The sequence below is a fragment of the Zymoseptoria tritici genome, chromosome 10 (genome assembly GCF_000219625.1).
Source record: "Zymoseptoria tritici IPO323 chromosome 10, whole genome shotgun sequence".
Lineage (NCBI taxonomy): Eukaryota > Fungi > Ascomycota > Dothideomycetes > Mycosphaerellales > Mycosphaerellaceae > Zymoseptoria > Zymoseptoria tritici.
Genome location: NC_018209.1, coordinates 671403 through 689952, shown reverse-complemented (window position 1 = coordinate 689952; position 18550 = coordinate 671403). Strand labels below are relative to the sequence as shown.

The window sequence follows — 18550 nt, the reverse complement described above, 5'->3', positions numbered from 1 at the left end:
CGGCATGTCCAACCCGACCAATGCCAACAACGCCGCCGCATCGAATTCGGTCTTCAACGCACCTACAGTGTCCATGTTCGGCACCATGACCAAGCCGGAGAACAAGTCCATATTTGGCGCGAGCGCGCAGCAGGGACAGCAGCAACAGCAGCAACAGCAAAATCAGCCGCAATCAGGATCCATCTTCAACCCGACGACCGTGACAGTGGGATCGATGAACCATACCCTGACGCACGCTCAGTACCAGCGTCTTCAATTCTCAGGCGCTTCGACAGTACCAAATGAGAAGCGAATCGCAGATCAAGTTGTAACGTTGCAAGCGAAGTGGAACCCGGACAACCCGCCAGACCAACCAGTGACCACAATCCTCAAGACATATCTCTACAACGCCGTGCCCAAAGAGTACGCGCCATTCTTCTACCCGGACACATCACGCGGCGAAGATGAGCAGAGCTGGGAGGAGGCCTTGTCACAAAAGCCAGAACCTCCAAAGGTTGATGGTCAGGAAGCTTCGAACCTTGCATATGTTCCAGTCCTCGTCAAGGGCTTCAAGGCTCTCGCGGGTCGTGTTGAAACGCAGGCGAACATCATTAGAGAGATGCGCGGTCGGCTGCACGAGATGAACAACTCCTTGACCGCCGTCATGGACGCGCATCAACAACGCATCACCGTGCGCATCGCAACGGCCAAGCGGCAACATCAGGCGCTCTCTCAACGGTGTCTACGACTGGCAGTGAAGGTTCAGGTGTTGCGCAATCGTGGCTACGCTCTGGATGCATCAGAGGAGAGTCTCCGCAAGACGTTGATGGGGCTCGAGAAGCAAGTTTTCGATCCGGCGTTTGTGGGCAGAGAGGATGAAATATGGGCTCGGATGGTGGCATTACGAGAGCGGACACGATGGTTGGAGGAAGAAGGCAAGCGAGTTGCGGCACGGGCAGATGATGCGCAGAGGGCAAGCGGAGCCGCCGGAGTGCCGGAGGATGTCTTGGTCCGGACGAGGAAGATCCTCAAGGACTACGATGAGCAGTTGCAGCATTTGAACAAGGAGCTGGAGGATGTGAAGAGGGAGTTCGCCACATGGGAAGCGTCGCAGAGGAGATGAACTCGGCCTAGAGCCGATGTGTTGCATACTTCAGAGCGAGGAGTTGACATGAGCTCGGTATACTACTAGCATAGCGGACCGGTCAGTCTGGAAATTTGGCTTAATGAACATGCTACAATGCCAGGGCCTTTTCAGCCGCCTGTGACCGAAGCGCAATTCACCTAGCGGCGCTTGACATCTTCGACACCGACACCAGAGCGACACGATGGGCCAACGCCTTGTGGATGTTATTCACTACCTATACCGACAACGATACAGGGACTTCAAGACCAGCATCAACGCCAGAATCCACGTTCTGCTAATCAGCGAGCAGGCTTGCTGCAAGGCCCGGCGCAGACGACTCTAGCCCTCTCAAAATGCGCTATCCTCAGTGTCGGACTGTCACATGCAAAAGCCCAAGTGAAGCTCAGACTCGAGCTTCATCCCTGCCAAGACATCCCAATGAGGACGAGCTCGTGATGTCTTTCCATTGACTTCACCGAAGTGAGCTGCCAAATGGGCATCGTTGACTGCTTGTACACCAAGATATGCCTGAAAAAGCGATGATCGTCCTCGCTGAAGACTTCAGACGATATGACCATGCTGAGATGGCTGCATCCTGGGCTGCCGCGTATAAGGTCCAGGCTTTGCCGACCTTGGTATCGCTGATGGTTTCATCGGGCATCCACACCTTCCTCAAACCAGTTTCCTGCAACGCCGAACTATACTAGGCGAACGAGAGCTGACAAGACCAACTCGCAAGTCGTTCAAGGAAAGAAGCATACCATCGACAACATGGCTTCCACCAAACCGCAGCCGTCCAGCAAGTCACTCAAGCAGCCGGAGATCACTAAAGCAACGTCAAGCTTCAGCAAAGGCACTTACCAAGCCGGTGGCATCCGTAAGGATGTCTCCAAGTCTGCCACCAAGCCGAACACCAAATCCAAGGACAAGTCCAAGCTCGACTACCAGCAGCTGTACAAGGAGTCTCAAAAGGACAACGTAGATCTGAGGCGCCGCTTCAACGAGGAGAAGGACCACAGTTCGGGCGTGGAGAAAGAGAACGTCGAGCTGCGCGGGACGAACGCTGAGACCGCCGGACTTACCATGAAACGCCACCGCGAGCGCATTGAGGACCTGGAAAGAGAGCTCAAGATCGAGAAGTTGCAGACGCTTGGCTATGGTCTGCTGGTGAAGCATATCGAGCGGGATGTTCGCAAGTGGTGAGTCTCCTCTTCTCAAGAGAGCACTGTCGATGACTTGATACTGACTGAAGATCGCATAGGGCTGGAGACAACTGCCTCTCAGAGAGGGATCTGCCAAACTTTACGCTCTGGGAGGAGGTTCCCGACACCGGTTTCAAGATCCCTGGCTCCAAGATGAATTCCAGCTCTACCATGATCGATGGGCTTGGAGCCGCTGCGAAACGCAAGCGTGGTGATGCGAAGGACGACGCCATGATGTCTGCGAAGCGTCGGGACAACGAGGTGTGGCAGAAAGCTCAGCAGGATGTGGACATGGATGACGACGACGACGAGACCGCTATGGACGAGGAGGCGGCTTTGGCTAGGGTCAAGCGGGAGAGCAAGTTTTTGTTGTCACGTTGAGGGGTATCATACCGGAAGCAGTCTGGGAAGCGGCCACACGCGGGTGAAGATATGGAATCTGGCAACGTACGGGAGAAGATATGGAACTTGGCAAGATACGAGGCGGGACTTGGAAAGACGAATGGGCTCGCGTTGCGTACATCTGGACTACGATACGGACGGAGAGAGATCATGATGCGATTTTGGTATAGTCTTAGGACATAAACCTCGAGAAAGCGAACGGGACAGCTACGGCTTCATGACATTCAGGAGACTTGCGTTGGGGCACTCCACGATATGTCATTGTGCTGATTATTGGCACAGGGGCTTTCGGCATCTCACGAACATGTGACTGAATACGCTCAATGGAATATAATACAATCGACAGCAACGTGTGCTTGCGCGAACGCTCCAAATGCATTTTTGGCTCGCATAAATCGTTGACATATCTTCTACTGTCTATTGCGCACCGGAAGTTCTGTATACCTCCACCATGCCAATGTTTATCGTCTGCTCAAACGCTCACAATGCGTACTGTGCACCAACCAGAAATTTCAAAACATTCAACATGATCAAAGAGCAAACATCAATCCAGCACCCGCCGCCCCCAACATAGCCACATTCCACCCGGGCGCCATCGTAGGCTCCGCAGCAGCAGCCGTCAACGTCGTCGTGAAGCCCTGAATCCTTGCCCCACCCGTCGCAACTGCAACACTCGTGACCGCATTCTGCACCTCCGTCGCACCGGGCACACCGGTCGAGTTGGTAATCTCCAAAATCGAGTCGGTCGTGGAGTTGAACTTCGTCTGCGCAAGGGAGATGGTGTTACCAGTCAGATCGTAGACCACGTACGCGCTGCGGAGGAAGGTGTCGCCGAGAACAGGCGTGCTGCCACCGGCTGGTGCGATACCGAAGATGCAGATGGGTTGCCGACCGCGGTAGCCAGCGAGGATGACGAGTTCGTTCATCGGCACACGGATCGTAGGGGAGGAGAAGGTGAAGTCGAGAGTGGCGTCCGAGTTAGCAACGTCACAGTCGACGATCGCGACCTGTTGCTCCGCGTCGTAGGAGGCACCGACTTGGTTGTAGATGGTTTGAGTGATATCGTTGGGAAGGTAGGTGAGAGAGCTACCGGAGTCGAGGAGAGCGCCCAGGTTGATGTTGTTGGCAATGGAACCGTCTGTGCCGTTTCCGCCGATGGCGGTCAGTGCGATGACGAATTCGGCGTAGTAGCCGAATGTCTTGATGATGGGCAGGGTTTGGAGCTCCCCCATGTACTTGTCGGTGTTCACGCCGCCGAAGAGGATCGATCCGGTGGAGGCGTCCAGATCGTTCAGCCAGAGACTGTAAGCGTTCGTGCTGATGTAGCCGTTGAGCATCAGGTTTACTGGCAAATTTGGGTATGTGCCGCCGTTGGCGTATTGTACGGCGACTTCGTTGAGGGTGTAGCCAATGCCCAGAATGCTCTCCTCTGAGGATGATTGATAGCCAACACCGAATTGTTGACTATCCAGTGTCACGTCCCCGAAAGCGACTTTGTCGAGCACGTAGTCGCCGGATGATCCGGATCCATCGGCGTAAGAGATGTTGAACTCGCTGTTGAGGTATTGGTATGTCGAAGAGTCCCTTGGATCGTATGTTCCAGATTCGCCGCAGCTATATCGTTCGCAAAGCTGACTGTTTGGGACGTTCACCCAGAGATCGCTGCTACCAGTGTCGATGTGTAATTGGAAGTTCTGCCCAGGAGTACCGATCGATGCGTTCATGTAGTAAAGTGTTGCCTCGTTGTCGAGTGTTACAGAAACAGTGTTGTCTCGTCTTCGCATGCGGTTCAGATGTCGTTGAATGGGGTTGGTGACATGTTTCCGCTGGATAGCATGTTCCACGACCCGTGGTTGTTGGCCATCTTCTCGTTTCAACAGTGTGAGCGCATTTGTTGTGGCGCTTGTGAGGATGCACGCCGAGGTGGCGATCGCTGTGAAATTCCTCATTGCTGGTCGTTGTGTTGTTGCAGTTGTGTCAGTGAGAGGGGAGATAGAATACAAGCAGAGAATGAGATCTTAAAGACAGGCTATTCGGGCAATAAGTCTTGTCCCATACGCAATCCAGGATGACGCGGCTGGATTTTGGGTAGAAAGTGGTGTATGATGCTGGGCGGCTGGACGGCTGTAGACGGTGGCGGTCAAGCCGACAAAGCCGGAGGCAAAGAAATGGAATTGTTGTTTGTTGGGTGCGAACCTTCCAACTCTTGTTTAAATGGAGTTCAAATGGTGTATCAGAAGGTAAGTAAGATGTCTTACAGAACACCAAACCAGAAATGCATGATCAAAGACACCGTTCGAGATGGGAGTGTATGTGTGTTGGATGCAAGCGCGCGGCTTGTGGCGCATACGTAGTCGGGAGCTTTGTGGACGAGATCTTAGTTTGCACTTGCGGCTGCGGAAACTGGTACGGACATATGATCGCTTGGCTGCATGTGTACTACCATGCTGCAATGAGGTTTTCATGACGATGCGCAGGAGTGCAAGTCCTGATATAGCCCTCAGACCTCATCACAGAAGCCAGCGACTCCATCACTGCGGTGGACGAGGGACCAGATCTGACCTGTTGGCCTCAAGTGCCCGAGCTGATGCTGCAAAACGTTGCACAACTGGAGTCGGAATAGTCGCAGGACAGATTGGGTATGCTCATGCAGGATAGATGTCGACGCCGCGGCGTGCATCTTGCCCAACGAGCTGATACTTTGGGCTCCGCGGAGACTTTCATCGAAGCTGTTCAGCACGGGCGTGTCCTCGCCGACTGCGCGACAGTCAGTCGACACGGGCAATATTGCTCCGCTGAGTGTCGATTGGCTCCGCGATGGTCGCACGGCGCGATGCGTGAGAAAGGCGTCCCAGATTCGGCCATTGTCAATGCACGGAGGTGTACCTGCGCGAGAGCGTCGGACATTTCGTGCCGTCCGAGGGAGGTCGTGAAACATGATTCGGGAAAGTCAGCATAGTAAGGTGTGGTCGTGGATCATGATTCACGGTTGAAGTGAGGTGTTGTGTGAAAACGGTCAAGCATGTGGAAGCAAGGATTGTCCTTGGCATGCCCATGAGGCTGAAGAAGCAACGGGCCAGCTTGCGACTCTCGCGCGAACACGAATGCGAATCGTCGAACGGTGGATCGTCAGAGCATTGATATCGCCTTGATCGCTCGCCATATTGTTCAGAGGCCTTTCGTCCTCCAGTCGGCTATCAACTTCCTTGCCGTCGAAAACGAAATGCATCAGTTCTCGTGCCCAGACAATCCATATGTACGAGAGTGGAGGCCAGTATTGGCGTTGCTGTATGTTCTCGCTCCGATATGTCTCCACCATTGCTGCCCTCGACAAAGGTCGATCATCACCATTCCCAGCGCCACGCTAAAATGTCACAAATATCGTCGCCAGTCCGCATCGGTCTGCCCTTCACTCATCACTTTGGCAGATCGAACAGCTGTGGCTTCATGTTCAGCTTGCATAGCTTGGCCACGCACCCTGCGAGCTGCAAGTACGTCTGCATGCCCTCCAATATACGCATGTGCGTGAAGCCGATTTCGCGGATGAACTCCAGCTTGGTGTGCTCTGAGAGCGAGGGAATCGTCTTGGTGACCTTGAACATGGTACTGATAATGTCGTGCGACGAGTAGCCGAGATCCCTGTCGTCATGTAAGCTAACGTTGATGTACTGAGAGCGAGACATAGCACCCACCACAGCTCCTTCAAGCCGTCCAGAGCATCATCAATCTTTTGCTCCTGACAGTTCTTTATCATCGCCTGCACCTTGATAGGATGCGGGCTATCGACCACACGGAAGACATTGTCGCCATTGACGAAGCCAAACCCTGCATGCGTACTCTGCAAATTGTTGATCGCTTGTCTCATATCACCCTCGGCACTGAAGACCAGTGCAGCAATTCCATCGTCACTGTACTCCACCTTTTCTGCCTGACAGATCTGATATAACCGCTTCACCACTTGTCCATCCGTCAGGCGAGCATACCGCAGGATCGCACATCTCGACTGTAGCGGCTCAATGATCTTGTTGCTCTGATTGCAAGCAAAGGCGAATCTTGTTGTGCCTGAGTAGATCTCCATCGTTCGTCTCAACGCTTGTTGTGCTCCAGATGTCATGCTGTCCGCCTCGTCCAAGATCACAATCTTTTGTCGTCCTGCTGGAAGTGTGACTTTCTTCTGTGCGAAACCCTTGATCCGATTCCGCACCACGTCGATTCCACGCTCGTCGGATGCGTTCAGCTCCAGCACTGCTTCTTTGTAGGCATCTCCCAGTAGCTGTCTCGCGAGACAGAGGACAGAGGTCGTCTTTCCAATACCAGGCATGCCACTGATGATGACATGAGGCATATTTCCATCTTTTGCAATGATCTTCAGGCGTTCGATGGTCTCGGTGTTGCCGACGATGTCGTCCAGGAATACCGGGCGGTACTTCTCGACCCTGTGAATCGTTAGTGAGGAGTGTCGTAGGAGGTATCAGTGTGGTATGCTCACCAAGGAAGCTCGTAGTTTGCAGGAGCACCCCTCGTGTTCGCCTTGACTCCGTTGGTCTCGGCATCCTTTGATGACTCTGCTCTCGCCATGATGTTGTGGATGGTTGATGTATGAGCTGGGACTTTCAATTTGAGGTTTACGCGCCTACCGACGCGACCCACTCGCGCTAGCGTGCACCCTTGTGACGACGAGCATTCTTTGCATTGCATCCTTGCCCAGCTTTCTGATACAACCACCTTGCTTGCCTTCGATTCTCCAGTAGATAGCACAATGTCCGTCCGTCCTGTGCTCTTTTGTCCCATTTGTCCCTCATTTCCTCCTTCACAAGCTCGTGTCAGCGGCGAGTCAACATCATCTCACTCACAGCTGACATATCCGCCTCATCGTCTGCTAGACACACATTACATCAAATCAAACAGAATGACATGAAGACGGCGACAACATTCTCAACATTCTCAACATGATCACCCGGCGTCGATACGCCACATATGCCGCCAGCGCAATTCTCACGCTTCTGGTCATATGGCATTTCCAAGACGGACTCACATCTCGAATCCGACATGACAGTACCTTTCAACTCCCCCAGAAGCATACGGACGGTCGTTTCCATTGGGACAATGTTCCTGTTCATTTCCCAGTGAGAGAAATTCAATCGATACCCAGCACCAAGCCGAAGAAGCTCCCGAAAGTGCAATTTGACTTTGCAATCGAGACCGCGGAACATGCTGCTATCAGAAGAAAGCGACAACACGCTGTCAAGGCGACCTTTGAGCGATGCTGGAAATCGTATAGACGTCACGCGTGGATGCACGATGAGCTGACGCCGATTCATGCGGGTTATGGTCAGGGCTTCGGTGGCTGGGCTGCCACTTTGGTGGACAATCTGGATACGTTATGGATCATGGGACTCAAAGACGAGTTCGAGGAAGCCGTCACAGCCAGTATGGACATCGATCTGGGAACGTCGACCACAGAGACCGTCAATGTGTTTGAGACTACGATTCGACATCTGGGCGGCTTCCTCGCTGCTTACGACCTCAGCGCTGACAAGCGCTTGTTGGAAAGGGCCAAGGACTTCGGCGAGATGCTTCTCAAGGCCTTCGACACACCCAATAGGATGCCCATCACTCGATGGAAGCCTCAAGCAGCTCTCAATGGACCTCAAGAGGCCGATCCTGTGGTTCTAGTCGCCGAGATTGGATCTCTCACGATGGAGTTCACCCATCTATCCCAAGTCACCGGCGACATGAGATGGTACGACGCCACGCATCGGATCATGAAGCTATTCGCAGCACAACAAGACGATACTCATCTGCCCGGAATGTTCCCTGTCAGCGTGAACGGCCGGGACTCCGACTTTACAGCAGACACATTCTTCACGCTGGGAGCCATGTCCGACAGTCTGTACGAGTACTTCCCAAAAATGCACGCTCTACTCGGTGGCATTGATGAGATGTACTCCAAGCTCTACACCAAAAGCATGAAGACAGCCATCAAATACAACCTCTGGAAGCCAATGACACCCGAAAACGCCGACATCCTCATGTCCGGCAGCGTCCGCGTAGAAATGGGTAGTCCACCTCAACTCGAAGCTCAAGGCCAACACCTTGTCTGCTTCGCCGGCGGCATGTTCGCGCTGGGCGGAAAGTACGCAAATCTCTCCACCCACCCTGCCCTACACAGTCTCAGCGTGCTAATCATTCAACAGACTCTTCCAACAATCCGACCACCTCGAAATCGCCCAGAAACTCACCCAAGGCTGCATCTACACCTACCGCGCCCTCCCCATGGGCATCATGCCCGAAATATTCTCCATGACCCCGTGCGACTCCAAAGACTCCCCCTGCCCCTGGGACGAGTCCAAATGGCGCGCCGAAATCGCCTCCACCATCCACTCCGACCCGGACTCCTCTCCCTCCATCGACGAGCTCATCGCGCACCACCGTCTCCCGAAAGGTTTCACCTCCATCGGCGACCGACGGTACATCCTCCGCCCGGAAGCCATCGAGTCGGTCTTCATCCTCTACCGCACCACCGGCGATCCCAGTCTGCTCGACGCAGCGTGGGAGATGTTCCAGTCGATCGTCAATGCGACGACCACGCCGCTGGGTAATGCTGCGTTGGAGGATGTGACGTTCTCGCAGGCGGAGTTGGATGAGCAAGGGAGGGATGTCAGAATGGATAGTATGGAGAGTTTCTGGACGGCGGAGACGTTGAAGTATTTTTACTTGGTGTTTTCGGAGCCGGATGTGGTGAGTTTGGATCAGTGGGTTTTCAATACCGAGGCGCATGCGTTTCGGAGGGCGGGGACGTGAATGAGCAGATACCTAGATTCCGGGTGAGGGTTTGGTCGAGGTTGGAGGATAGACAGGAGTATCGAAAATTTCTCTGAGCATGAAAGTCGGTGTCTCTTGCTTCGGAGCCCGAGAGCTTGGTGTATGAGGTTTTATGTACGATGTGTGCGACCCTCGCCGTCTGCGCAGTCATGGCGACAAGAGCGGCGCCACGAGGGCTAGCGAAACAGGTGGGTTCCTTTACATCGCAACGACTCAAAAGAACCCCGGATCGCAGCCGCCTCCTCCTTGCAGCTCTGCCCGCGTCCTACACTCGTTGCTCCCGTGCTTCGAAAGGACACCCACCGCCGTCGCCAGCGCTATGTCAAGCAAGTCCCTTCTAGATCGCCCGTCCCACATGCATCATGTCCAAGTCGTGTAATCCCGCCCTTCATGCTCATCAGACATCGCACATCATCGTTTTCACAGTATCGTCCGTCGTCGTCGCTGATCCGTTTTACATGCCCATCATGCCTTGCATGCCGTTATTCGCGTAGGCCTGTAATGCGTGTTAGTCTCCTGTTCATTGTGTCTTTCTCGGGATGCCGGACTCACCATCGGCTTAATATCCGGATGCGGCACCGCATCAAACTTATTAAACTGCAGCTTCAAGTCGCTCTCGATATTGATATACGCGCCCTTGTTCTCCGTCGAATCACAATACCTCGGCGCCGAGAAAACCGTGATACACCGTCCATCATGCTCGACTTCGTATCCCTCCATGCGCACCTCGTGACTGCGAATCACCGCTTCGAGGCCGTTCTTCTCGCAAAAGCGCTTCGTGACGTCGGGACCGAATTGTAGGCCTACACCGCGTTTGGAGGGACCACGACCGGGTTCGGTTTGAGGATCCGTCCAGAGCATTTCCATCATCAGACCTGCTTGGCCTGGTTGGCGTTGGTTGTGGCGGTTGAGTTTGCGGATGTCGTCCAGTGTGACGGAGTCGTCGGAGAAGAGGCCGCCGTGGAGGACGAGATATTTGTCGCCAATTAGGGTGGCGAGGGGGAGGGCGGAGAACGATTCCGAGAAGAGTTTGAAGACGCGCTCGTTGTATTTCGCGCGGCACTCGCCTTCAAAGCCATACATGCGATTCATGTCGTCGGTTTCGTGGTTGCCGCGGTTGAGGAAGAAGGAGGAGGGGAACAGCCACTTGTAGGCGTAGAGGAGGAGGGCGATTTCGCAGGACCAGCTCCCGCGGTCGACGAAGTCACCGTTGAAGAGGTAGGCGTGGGAGGCGGAGGGGAAGCCGTTGAGGCGGAAGATTTCGAGGAGGTCGAAGTACTGGCCGTGGGTGTCGCCGCAGACGGTTATCTTCGTGTCGGATTTGACTTGGGTTTCGACCATGGTGGCTTCGTTGTAGACAATGTCTTTGACGGCGAGGATGATTTGGAAGACGTATTTTCGGTGGAGTCTCTTGCCGTCTTTGAAGCGTTGGATCATGTCGTCGATGAACTCTTGTGTCATTTCATTCTTTAGTCGGACGCCGTCGTATGTGTCCTCCACGGTCATGTTCTCCACGTCCAGTCCCTCCGCGGCAGAGGGTGCATCAGCTACCTCGATCGCTTTGAGGAATGCATCCCGCTTGACCATCTTTTGACACGCATCATATTGCGCCTTCGCAGTCTTGTCCGCAGGGTTCTTCCGCACAACGACCTTCCAGTCGTGGATTGCATCGGCATGTTTGAGAATGGCAGTGTTGGCGACCGCTCTTCGGTAGAATGCTTTGACGAAGTTTGAGTCGAGCTCAATGGCTTTTGTGGCGTCCGCGACGGCGTAGCCGTATGATTCGAGTTTGATGTGTGCTTGGGCTCGGTTGGTGTAGAATGAGGGTTCATTGGGGTCGAGCTTGATGGCTTGGTTGTAGCAGTCGACTGCTGCGGGCCAGTCGCGAGCTTTGAAATGCTCATTGCCCTTGTTCTTGAGGGCTACTGCCTGGTGAGAGTCAGTATGAGTGGATGCTAGGATATGTGTTGACGACGAGACCAACCTCTTCGATCGCCATGGTGGGCGAGCTGCGATCTGGTGGAGATCTCTGGACTGCTGGCGATGAGAAGGAGAGGTCGTGTAGGAGAATCTATTGAAACAGCTCGGAGCAATTCGGAGAGTATCAACGAGAATCAAATCTCAAGCAGCGGGGATGTGATGTTGTTAGCCGGGAATCTTCTTCTTCAGAATTGTCGACTTTGGGTGTGGAATATCGTCACCTCTAGATTTCCATCCGAGTCCCTGCCGCTTGAAGCGGAGAGGGGTCCGGTCCCGCGTCGGCACGTGCCTCAAACAACGACATTCCAGACCTTTGTCCTTTGTTCCATCGACACCCTTTTCACGAACCCAAACCAGCTCAACCCACCACAAGACAATACATCGAACTCCCATCAACTCAGTCAAAATGTCCGCCCTTCCCCGCTCCCTCCGCGCCTGCCTAATCTGCTCCTTCGTCCAACCACACTCCCGCTTCATCAAAAACGGCTGCCCCAACTGCGAGCACTTTCTCGAGATGCGCAATTCCTCCGACGTGGTCGCCGAGTGCACGTCCGAAGTCTTCGAGGGGGTTATGGAGGTCAACGATACGAATACGAGTTGGGTGGCTAAGTGGCAGAGGCTGGAGGGGTATGTGCCAGGGATGTATGCTGTCAAGGTGAATGGGGTGGTGAGTACTGCCTGCGGTTCTTTGTTTGTTTCACGGTGGAGGAGCTGGTTGGGGAAGGGAGTTGGTTGAGGGTTCGTTGCTGACTTTTGTGGATAGTTGAGTGATGATTATATTGTTGCGGCGGAGAGTGCGGGGGTCACTTATATGCCGTGAGTGAAACTCCCATCTGGATGGAAATGTTGAGACATGTGCTGATGAGATGCAGGCGAGATGGCAGCCAGAGCACCGATGAGCAGTGATCGAACCCTCCGGCTTCCGCTCAGATTGGATTCTGAAAGGTTTCAGCGATGGAAAAGTCTCGCATGAGGCGAGGTGCCTTCGCAGAAAGCATACGAAAGTAACGAGGTTGCTTCCCTGGCAGAAAGAAGAACATTGCCGCTCACAAGACCTCGGGATCGTCTGTCCGCCCAAGAATATGAGCACAGAGAGCGAAACGATCCCTAATGGGCTCTTTACTTCATCTGCATTGCATACAGGAGTTCATTCCCTTCCCTTGGCGAGCTTGAAAGCATGCTCAGCAGTCAAGCCGACCATGACTTGCGTACCAGAAGGGCAGGTGGGAGTATTCATGGCGGAAAAGCGAAATGGCGAGGGCTTGGTAGCATAACGTACTCATTCGGCGAATGCATTGCACTGCAGCGAGCGGTAGCTAGATTCCAGAGACTTCGAATTCATCTTGCTGTCGACAAGCGATCAGAACGACACAAGAGCATTCCCACTCTCCGTCAAAGGCCACAGCAACACATAGAACCCCACTGCCCCTCCCACCAGCAACACGTAGTACAACACTGTCCATCCCATCGGCGCATCGCCAAAGCTCACACATGAATCCTGCCCAAGTCCGCCATCGGCAGACCGTGCTTCTGCCGGCCACGCGCCCAACCCAACCCTGCCCCAAACCCTCGGCAGCCCCATGAAGTTGCAGAACGTATGCGCCGCCACGGAAGCGAACACATTCCCAGTGCGCAAAAAGACAAACGCCGCGAAGAAGCCGAAGAGACTCGTATACGTGAGCTGGATCGTGCTGATGAGCGTACCCGTCGCGAGGACCGAGAGAGGTGGCACCACGCCCTTATGCCCTGCCGGAGTATGCGTCCGCACATAGTCGATGAGGTGATGCACATGCGCGGCCCCGAAGATCAACGGCGTGAGGAACACCATTCGTGCCGGAGAAACCTGGGCGAGGAGGTACAGTGAAATAACCAGCGACCGAAATACGAGTTCCTCACACCAAGGCGCAATGAGCATATTCCGGTAAGCCGGGTACGTAGTCCAGAACGTATCCTTCACACTCTGCACGTTCCACGCCCGCCATCCGTCGTCGATGAGGATGGACTCATACAGCGGGCCGGCGAAGAGGACGCATAGCAGCAGTACGACTTTGACGCAGTCGATGAGCGACACCGGCCAGAGTCCGAGTAAGCGCAGGACATCGCTGGGTGAGGCATCTCCCGGGACGAGGAGGACGTAGAGGGTGATGAGCGTGGAGGTCAGACAGGAGAGGCCGACGGCGCGGACGCGGGCGCGGATGATGGTGGGAGAGTCCCGAGAGGCGAGGGAGGTGCTGCGGAGGGTGGGCGAGAGGTAGAAGGGAGCGATGTAGATGGTTGTGTAGAGGAGGCCGAGGAGGAGGGCGGTGGTGGAAGTGATGGGGGCGGGGTGGTCTGGTTCGAGGTCGTTAGTCGGGGCAGGTTATTTGGTGAGTTGGTGGTAGGGCTGTGGGTGATGATGGGATGATGCTGGTTTGGAGAGAGTTCTATTGTTGGAAGGACGGGGTTGATGACAGGTGACAGGTGGTGAACAATCCGCCGGCGAACGGACGGATTCTTTGTTCTGCTCGCGGGATGGTGCTGGCTTACCGGTGGAGGAGTAGTATGTGCGCATGTTGTGGATGAGATGGGAGCCTGTTCGCATCAGCTTGGATGCCATGCGAGGATGGATTCGCGATGTGATGAGTTTGGTTGAGTTGATGAGATTGATGTGGACGTGAATAGATGCGATGCGATGCGAGCTTTCTACGGCGTCTTGGATTTTGATCTACGAGGTCGAGGCTCCACTGTCAATCATGCACATTCCGTACTTCTCGCACAAGGGATGCATCATTCGCTTGGCTGGACATTGTGTCGACGGCGATGTTTCGTCGATGATGTGTACGGGTGGCCACATGTGAGATGCCACAGGAAAAGACGGCTGAAGTGAGGTGTCCGTGTCCAGCAGCACAGATGACGAAGCTCAGCAAACAGACCGGACACGGCGGAGTCAAATCCGGTCGGTGACTGATGGCAATTGTATGGTATATTCTCCCTCGTACAAGTACACGATCCTCATCGCAGAATCGATCAACACAGTCGTCAGCACTCAACGCTCAGCACGCCGGCTTCCAACTTCCTTCTCTTGTTCCATTCAAATCTCGGATCGGATCTCGACCCTCATCGTCTCCGCCTCGTGGTCCAGAGGGAAATGAAACAAGAGACACGCTACTGCAATTCTAATCCTGCACGCTGCAGACACACGCGTGTCAGTCGCGTTCTCCAAACGATCCCTCACCAATCGAGAGGCTTGACTCTTGCTGGCTCGTTCGTGCTACTGCAGCACCGTTGATTGCGTTCCTTGGTCGCAAGCATCGGCTCATCTACCGAACAGAGACACGGGCATGACTGCGCGCTGACTGGGCTTGAGAACGGGCATGGAGAGATCCTGGGAATGTCATCCCTGTCTGCCAGTAAAAGTCGGTGGGTGAGATTGCTGAGGGGAAGCTCTCCCAATTGGATGAAGACTCTCCTTATAGTGCAGTCAGCCGGCGCACAAGACTGTTCGTGTTCGAATATCTCAAGGCCGCGTTTGAAAGGAGAAGGCGTCAAATTGTTGGTTGGCTTCCAACGTCGCCCGCTGCTGCGCTTGTACGCGAAGCATCCGGGCTTAATTTCCGTGTTATCGATTAGCCGACTAGAATCTACTGCACCCCCAAGTCATCACCTCTCCACCTATTCCTCACGCACGGCATTACCATGGCATTGCTAATACCGCTCACATGCTTTGCCTGCACTGTCCGTCATAGAGCATGTGCCGATTGGAAAGTCTAGGATAGTCCACAACAGTACATCCCACCGACAAGGTGATCGTGGTCTTTCGTTCGCTTCCCTCCCTCTGTCCCGATCATCCACTTCTATTGCTATACTGTCCCTATCCATGGCGAGATCGAGCTGAGCACCGCCGCCGTTTGCACCAACCCACTACCCAAGCTCCAATAATCCGTCGTACCGCAGGCCGGGCGACTCCTGGCGCATATCAGCACTTCATCAGCCGCCGTTGCTCGCTCGAGGGCTCCAGTCGCTCCTCATTGCCGTCGAGGACTACCTTACTCTCGCTGGATACCTCGCCATTCACTCCCTCTCATGCGATTTTTCATTCACTCTGGCTGATGATGTTCTGCCATTACGATCCTAACCTTCAACCCACATTCCTTGACGGCGGCCATGTATCTGGACCCCGACCCGAGAGGACACTCCTCGCCGAAACCGTCTCGCGCTCACAGAGATGACAGCTCCGGCTTCTTCGCTTCGCAACGACCCATCACCTCGCCGCGTGATTTCTCACAACGAGTAAAGGCGGCCTCGAGCACCTCAGCACTTCCCACCACATCCAAGACGGTCCGTCTGGTTGAACCCTCACCATCGCCATACGCATCTACGGAATTTCTATCTCTACATCGGACGACGAGTTTGCAAAATCTGTACGCAAGCAGTCTCGCCAACACCAACAGCAATGATCGCAATGACCGCAGCGACAAGCAGCACCGCACGGGCACGGAGGAAGAATCGCATCTCACACCCTTGTCACATCCCGGCTTGGCGCATCCGCCGAGGCTCCGGCTGAGGAGTAGCGGTGTTTCATCCATCTTATCCTGGACTCATGACACTCCAATCTTGGAATTTGGATCTAATTCAACCCTGTCTGCCGACGAGGAGTCGCTGGCCGACCTTCCGATTGCAAGATGGTATCGACGGAGCGCCTCACCGGGCAGCAATTATTCCCAGTCCTCCACCATACGAGACGGCGACATTGGACTCGGCATCAGGAAGGAAAGCGGCAAGAGCAGTGGCAGATACAGTTCGGGCTCGACATTAAGAGGGACACCTATACCATGGGACGCGCAGGGTCAGGATCGTGGCGAAGCTGAAGTCGTGGCCAACCCCAGGTCCGAGCCCACACGGGCGTTACAGACTTTGCAGGAAGTCTCTCCAGAGAAGCCCGCGACGGTGAGAGGTGTTGCACCTTCTGAAACGTCTTCATCCTCTGCCACGGAAACTCGTCCGGCCTCGGATCCGTCTGTCGACGACTCGTTGGACTCCCGCCGTCACCCCGCTGAATCATCACCTGTCAACTGGGAACGCGTCGCTGAATCGTCACCTGCCAACTGGGAACAGGTAAACTCACCCGAAAGCAGTTGGAGTGGTCGCGCCAGATCGAGGACAGCATTATCCGTGGGATCGGTCCGTATGCGACCTGGTATCGAGGACCTCCGAGCTGTCGCAGCGTCCAACAGTCAATCTTCGTCATCTCAAGACCTCCCTCAATTTGATTCAAGCCAAATTTCGTTAGGAGAGCGAGAGGTTTCGCATCCGTCGTCTCCCAATTTCGTCGCCTACAGTTCAGGGTCTGCACGTGAGACCAACCCGTCGGATCCTATTACCAGTACTTCTCGCGAGTCACTTGAGCGTGGTGTTCAGCGTAGGCACTCTGGAAGTGGACCAACCCTTGCCAGCACGAGTTCCTCCGCTTCCTTGGGTTCTAATTACGTCCTACCTTCATTGTACATTCCCCGAAGACGACCTCACTCATACGCGCCGACAAATCAACACATTGCAGAGGTCGAAGCACCTCGTGCGGAGGGCGACATGGACGACATGGAAGAAGAAGAGATCGATACGCAGCCTTTCCCACGGCGGCCGTTCAGTAGCCATCTCAGTACGATCGCGAGCATGAGCGACCAACAATTCAGCCCCAGGACGAGTCATCGGCCGAACAGTCAAACTTTGAGCAGGATGAGCTATTTCTCGATGGGGAGTGGAGTCCTGACTGGGGACGACATGAGCATGATGAGCGACCGCCGATCGATACCATTATCGATACCTCTTTCAATACCTCTTACGGGAGATCGGCGACGACCAAGCGAACCGAGCGAATCGATCGCCTCATCATTACCAGAAGCATATCGCGACAGCAGCTTCGATGTACCAGACTCGCCGGAGCGCAGCTTCAAGACATCTTCGGCAGTCCCACAGCCTTTGTTCAGAGCTGGTCAGCCGACAATGCTCAATACGTCGAAGAAATACGATGGACCGATGCCGCCTCTCCCACCGATACCGAGAAGTCCTGAGAACGACGAAGATTTCGACACCCTTTCTGCGTTACCTTCACCTGCATTACATCCGAAAAAGTCGGGACATTCGCTTCGGCATAAGAGGAGTAAGAGCAACCCGAGCAGTCATTCGAGGCAGACAAGTCAGGTCAGCTATGTGGGGAGTGATGCGGACAGCATGAGCGTGCAGAGAAACAGCATCGGAAGCGCCATCTTTCCGATCTGGGCGAGGCGCTTCTACAGTGGCAGTCATGAATTGAGAAGCAAAGTGTCACTCGCGGATATGTCAGGAAACTCACGACGAGAACAAGCCGCCGGGCGACACGAGCGGACCGATAGTTCTTGGACGGATCGCAGCATCACCAGTCGACTCGGCACGGGATACAGTAATATGGAATCAATCAGCCCGACCAGCAGCCACTTCATGCCTGCAGTTTTCCGAGCCCGCACACGAAAATTGGTCAAAGACGGCCGGGTCAACAAATTCGCCAGCAAGAAACGAATGAGCAGCACCCGAGGTCGTGACCGGGACTCCAACGCCGGCCGCGACTCCATGGCCATCACTGCCCTCTCCGACCAACCCCGCAACCCCGACGACTCCGCCGAGTATCTCCCCTCCGGCCAACCCAAATACGGCCGCCTGAAGGACTCTTCTCCCACACCCGGCCAAAAGCGCCGCCTCCCTCGAAAATACTCCAAACAACGCCTCTGGAACCAAATGGAATTCCCTCGACCCATGACCTCCGACCGCCTCTCCTCCCTCGGCGTCGAGCCCCGTCTCGGCCCGCCCACGCGCTCGTCGCAACAAGGATTACCGCGATGGTATGCTCCGAGTTTCGTCGAGTCGCTGGATACACTGATCAAGTCGCGGTGTAATCGACAAATTCTATGCTTTACCGTGGGATTTGTGATTCCGTTGGCGTGGATGTTGGGCGCGGTACTACCGCTTCCGCATCGACCGGTGGATCCGAGGGACTTACCGGAAAATGCGTCGAGCAGCCAGGTCG

The 18550-nt window shown here is 54.7% G+C and overlaps 8 protein-coding genes across 8 annotated transcripts; 4 read left to right on the top strand and 4 right to left on the bottom strand.

The window, feature by feature from the left end:
• Positions 1-85: 85 nt before the first annotated feature.
• On the top strand, positions 86-1102 carry MYCGRDRAFT_49044 (uncharacterized protein; the record flags this gene model as incomplete). The annotated part of the gene is made up of 1 exon (XM_003849094.1): positions 86-1102. One exon carries the CDS (start codon positions 86-88, stop codon positions 1100-1102), a length of 1017 nt encoding a protein of 338 aa, XP_003849142.1.
• Positions 1103-2582: 1480 nt separating this feature from the next.
• MYCGRDRAFT_101415 (uncharacterized protein) lies at positions 2583-4493 on the bottom strand (the record flags this gene model as incomplete). Its single annotated transcript, XM_003848807.1, has 2 exons — positions 2583-2647; positions 3365-4493. The coding sequence occupies 2 exons, from the start codon at positions 4491-4493 to the stop codon at positions 2583-2585; spliced, it is 1194 nt and encodes a 397-aa protein (XP_003848855.1).
• A 1632-nt stretch (positions 4494-6125) lies between these two features.
• MYCGRDRAFT_76271 (replication factor C subunit 4) lies at positions 6126-7287 on the bottom strand (the record flags this gene model as incomplete). Its single annotated transcript, XM_003848806.1, has 3 exons — positions 6126-6348; positions 6402-7145; positions 7199-7287. 3 exons carry the CDS (start codon positions 7285-7287, stop codon positions 6126-6128), a joined length of 1056 nt encoding a protein of 351 aa, XP_003848854.1.
• Positions 7288-7658: 371 nt separating this feature from the next.
• Positions 7659-9513, top strand: MgAMN3 (putative 1,2-alpha-mannosidase; the record flags this gene model as incomplete). The annotated part of the gene is made up of 2 exons (XM_003849095.1): positions 7659-8845; positions 8907-9513. The coding sequence occupies 2 exons, from the start codon at positions 7659-7661 to the stop codon at positions 9511-9513; spliced, it is 1794 nt and encodes a 597-aa protein (XP_003849143.1).
• A 234-nt stretch (positions 9514-9747) lies between these two features.
• MgPPT1 (MgPPT1, serine threonine phosphatase 2A catalytic sub-unit like protein) lies at positions 9748-10875 on the bottom strand (the record flags this gene model as incomplete). The annotated part of the gene is made up of 2 exons (XM_003848805.1): positions 9748-9819; positions 10087-10875. The coding sequence occupies 2 exons, from the start codon at positions 10873-10875 to the stop codon at positions 9748-9750; spliced, it is 861 nt and encodes a 286-aa protein (XP_003848853.1).
• A 1003-nt stretch (positions 10876-11878) lies between these two features.
• Positions 11879-12520, top strand: GTG2401 (transcription elongation factor SPT4; the record flags this gene model as incomplete). Its single annotated transcript, XM_003849096.1, has 3 exons — positions 11879-12181; positions 12278-12330; positions 12387-12520. 3 exons carry the CDS (start codon positions 11921-11923, stop codon positions 12418-12420), a joined length of 348 nt encoding a protein of 115 aa, XP_003849144.1.
• Positions 12521-12874: 354 nt separating this feature from the next.
• On the bottom strand, positions 12875-14118 carry MYCGRDRAFT_76260 (uncharacterized protein; the record flags this gene model as incomplete). Its single annotated transcript, XM_003848804.1, has 2 exons — positions 12875-13845; positions 14041-14118. The coding sequence occupies 2 exons, from the start codon at positions 14108-14110 to the stop codon at positions 12875-12877; spliced, it is 1041 nt and encodes a 346-aa protein (XP_003848852.1).
• A 3649-nt stretch (positions 14119-17767) lies between these two features.
• Positions 17768-18417, top strand: MYCGRDRAFT_105922 (uncharacterized protein; the record flags this gene model as incomplete). Its single annotated transcript, XM_003849097.1, has 1 exon — positions 17768-18417. A coding segment is annotated over one exon (591 nt), but the record flags the coding sequence as incomplete, so codon positions are not given.
• Between the last annotated feature and the right edge of the window lie 133 nt (positions 18418-18550).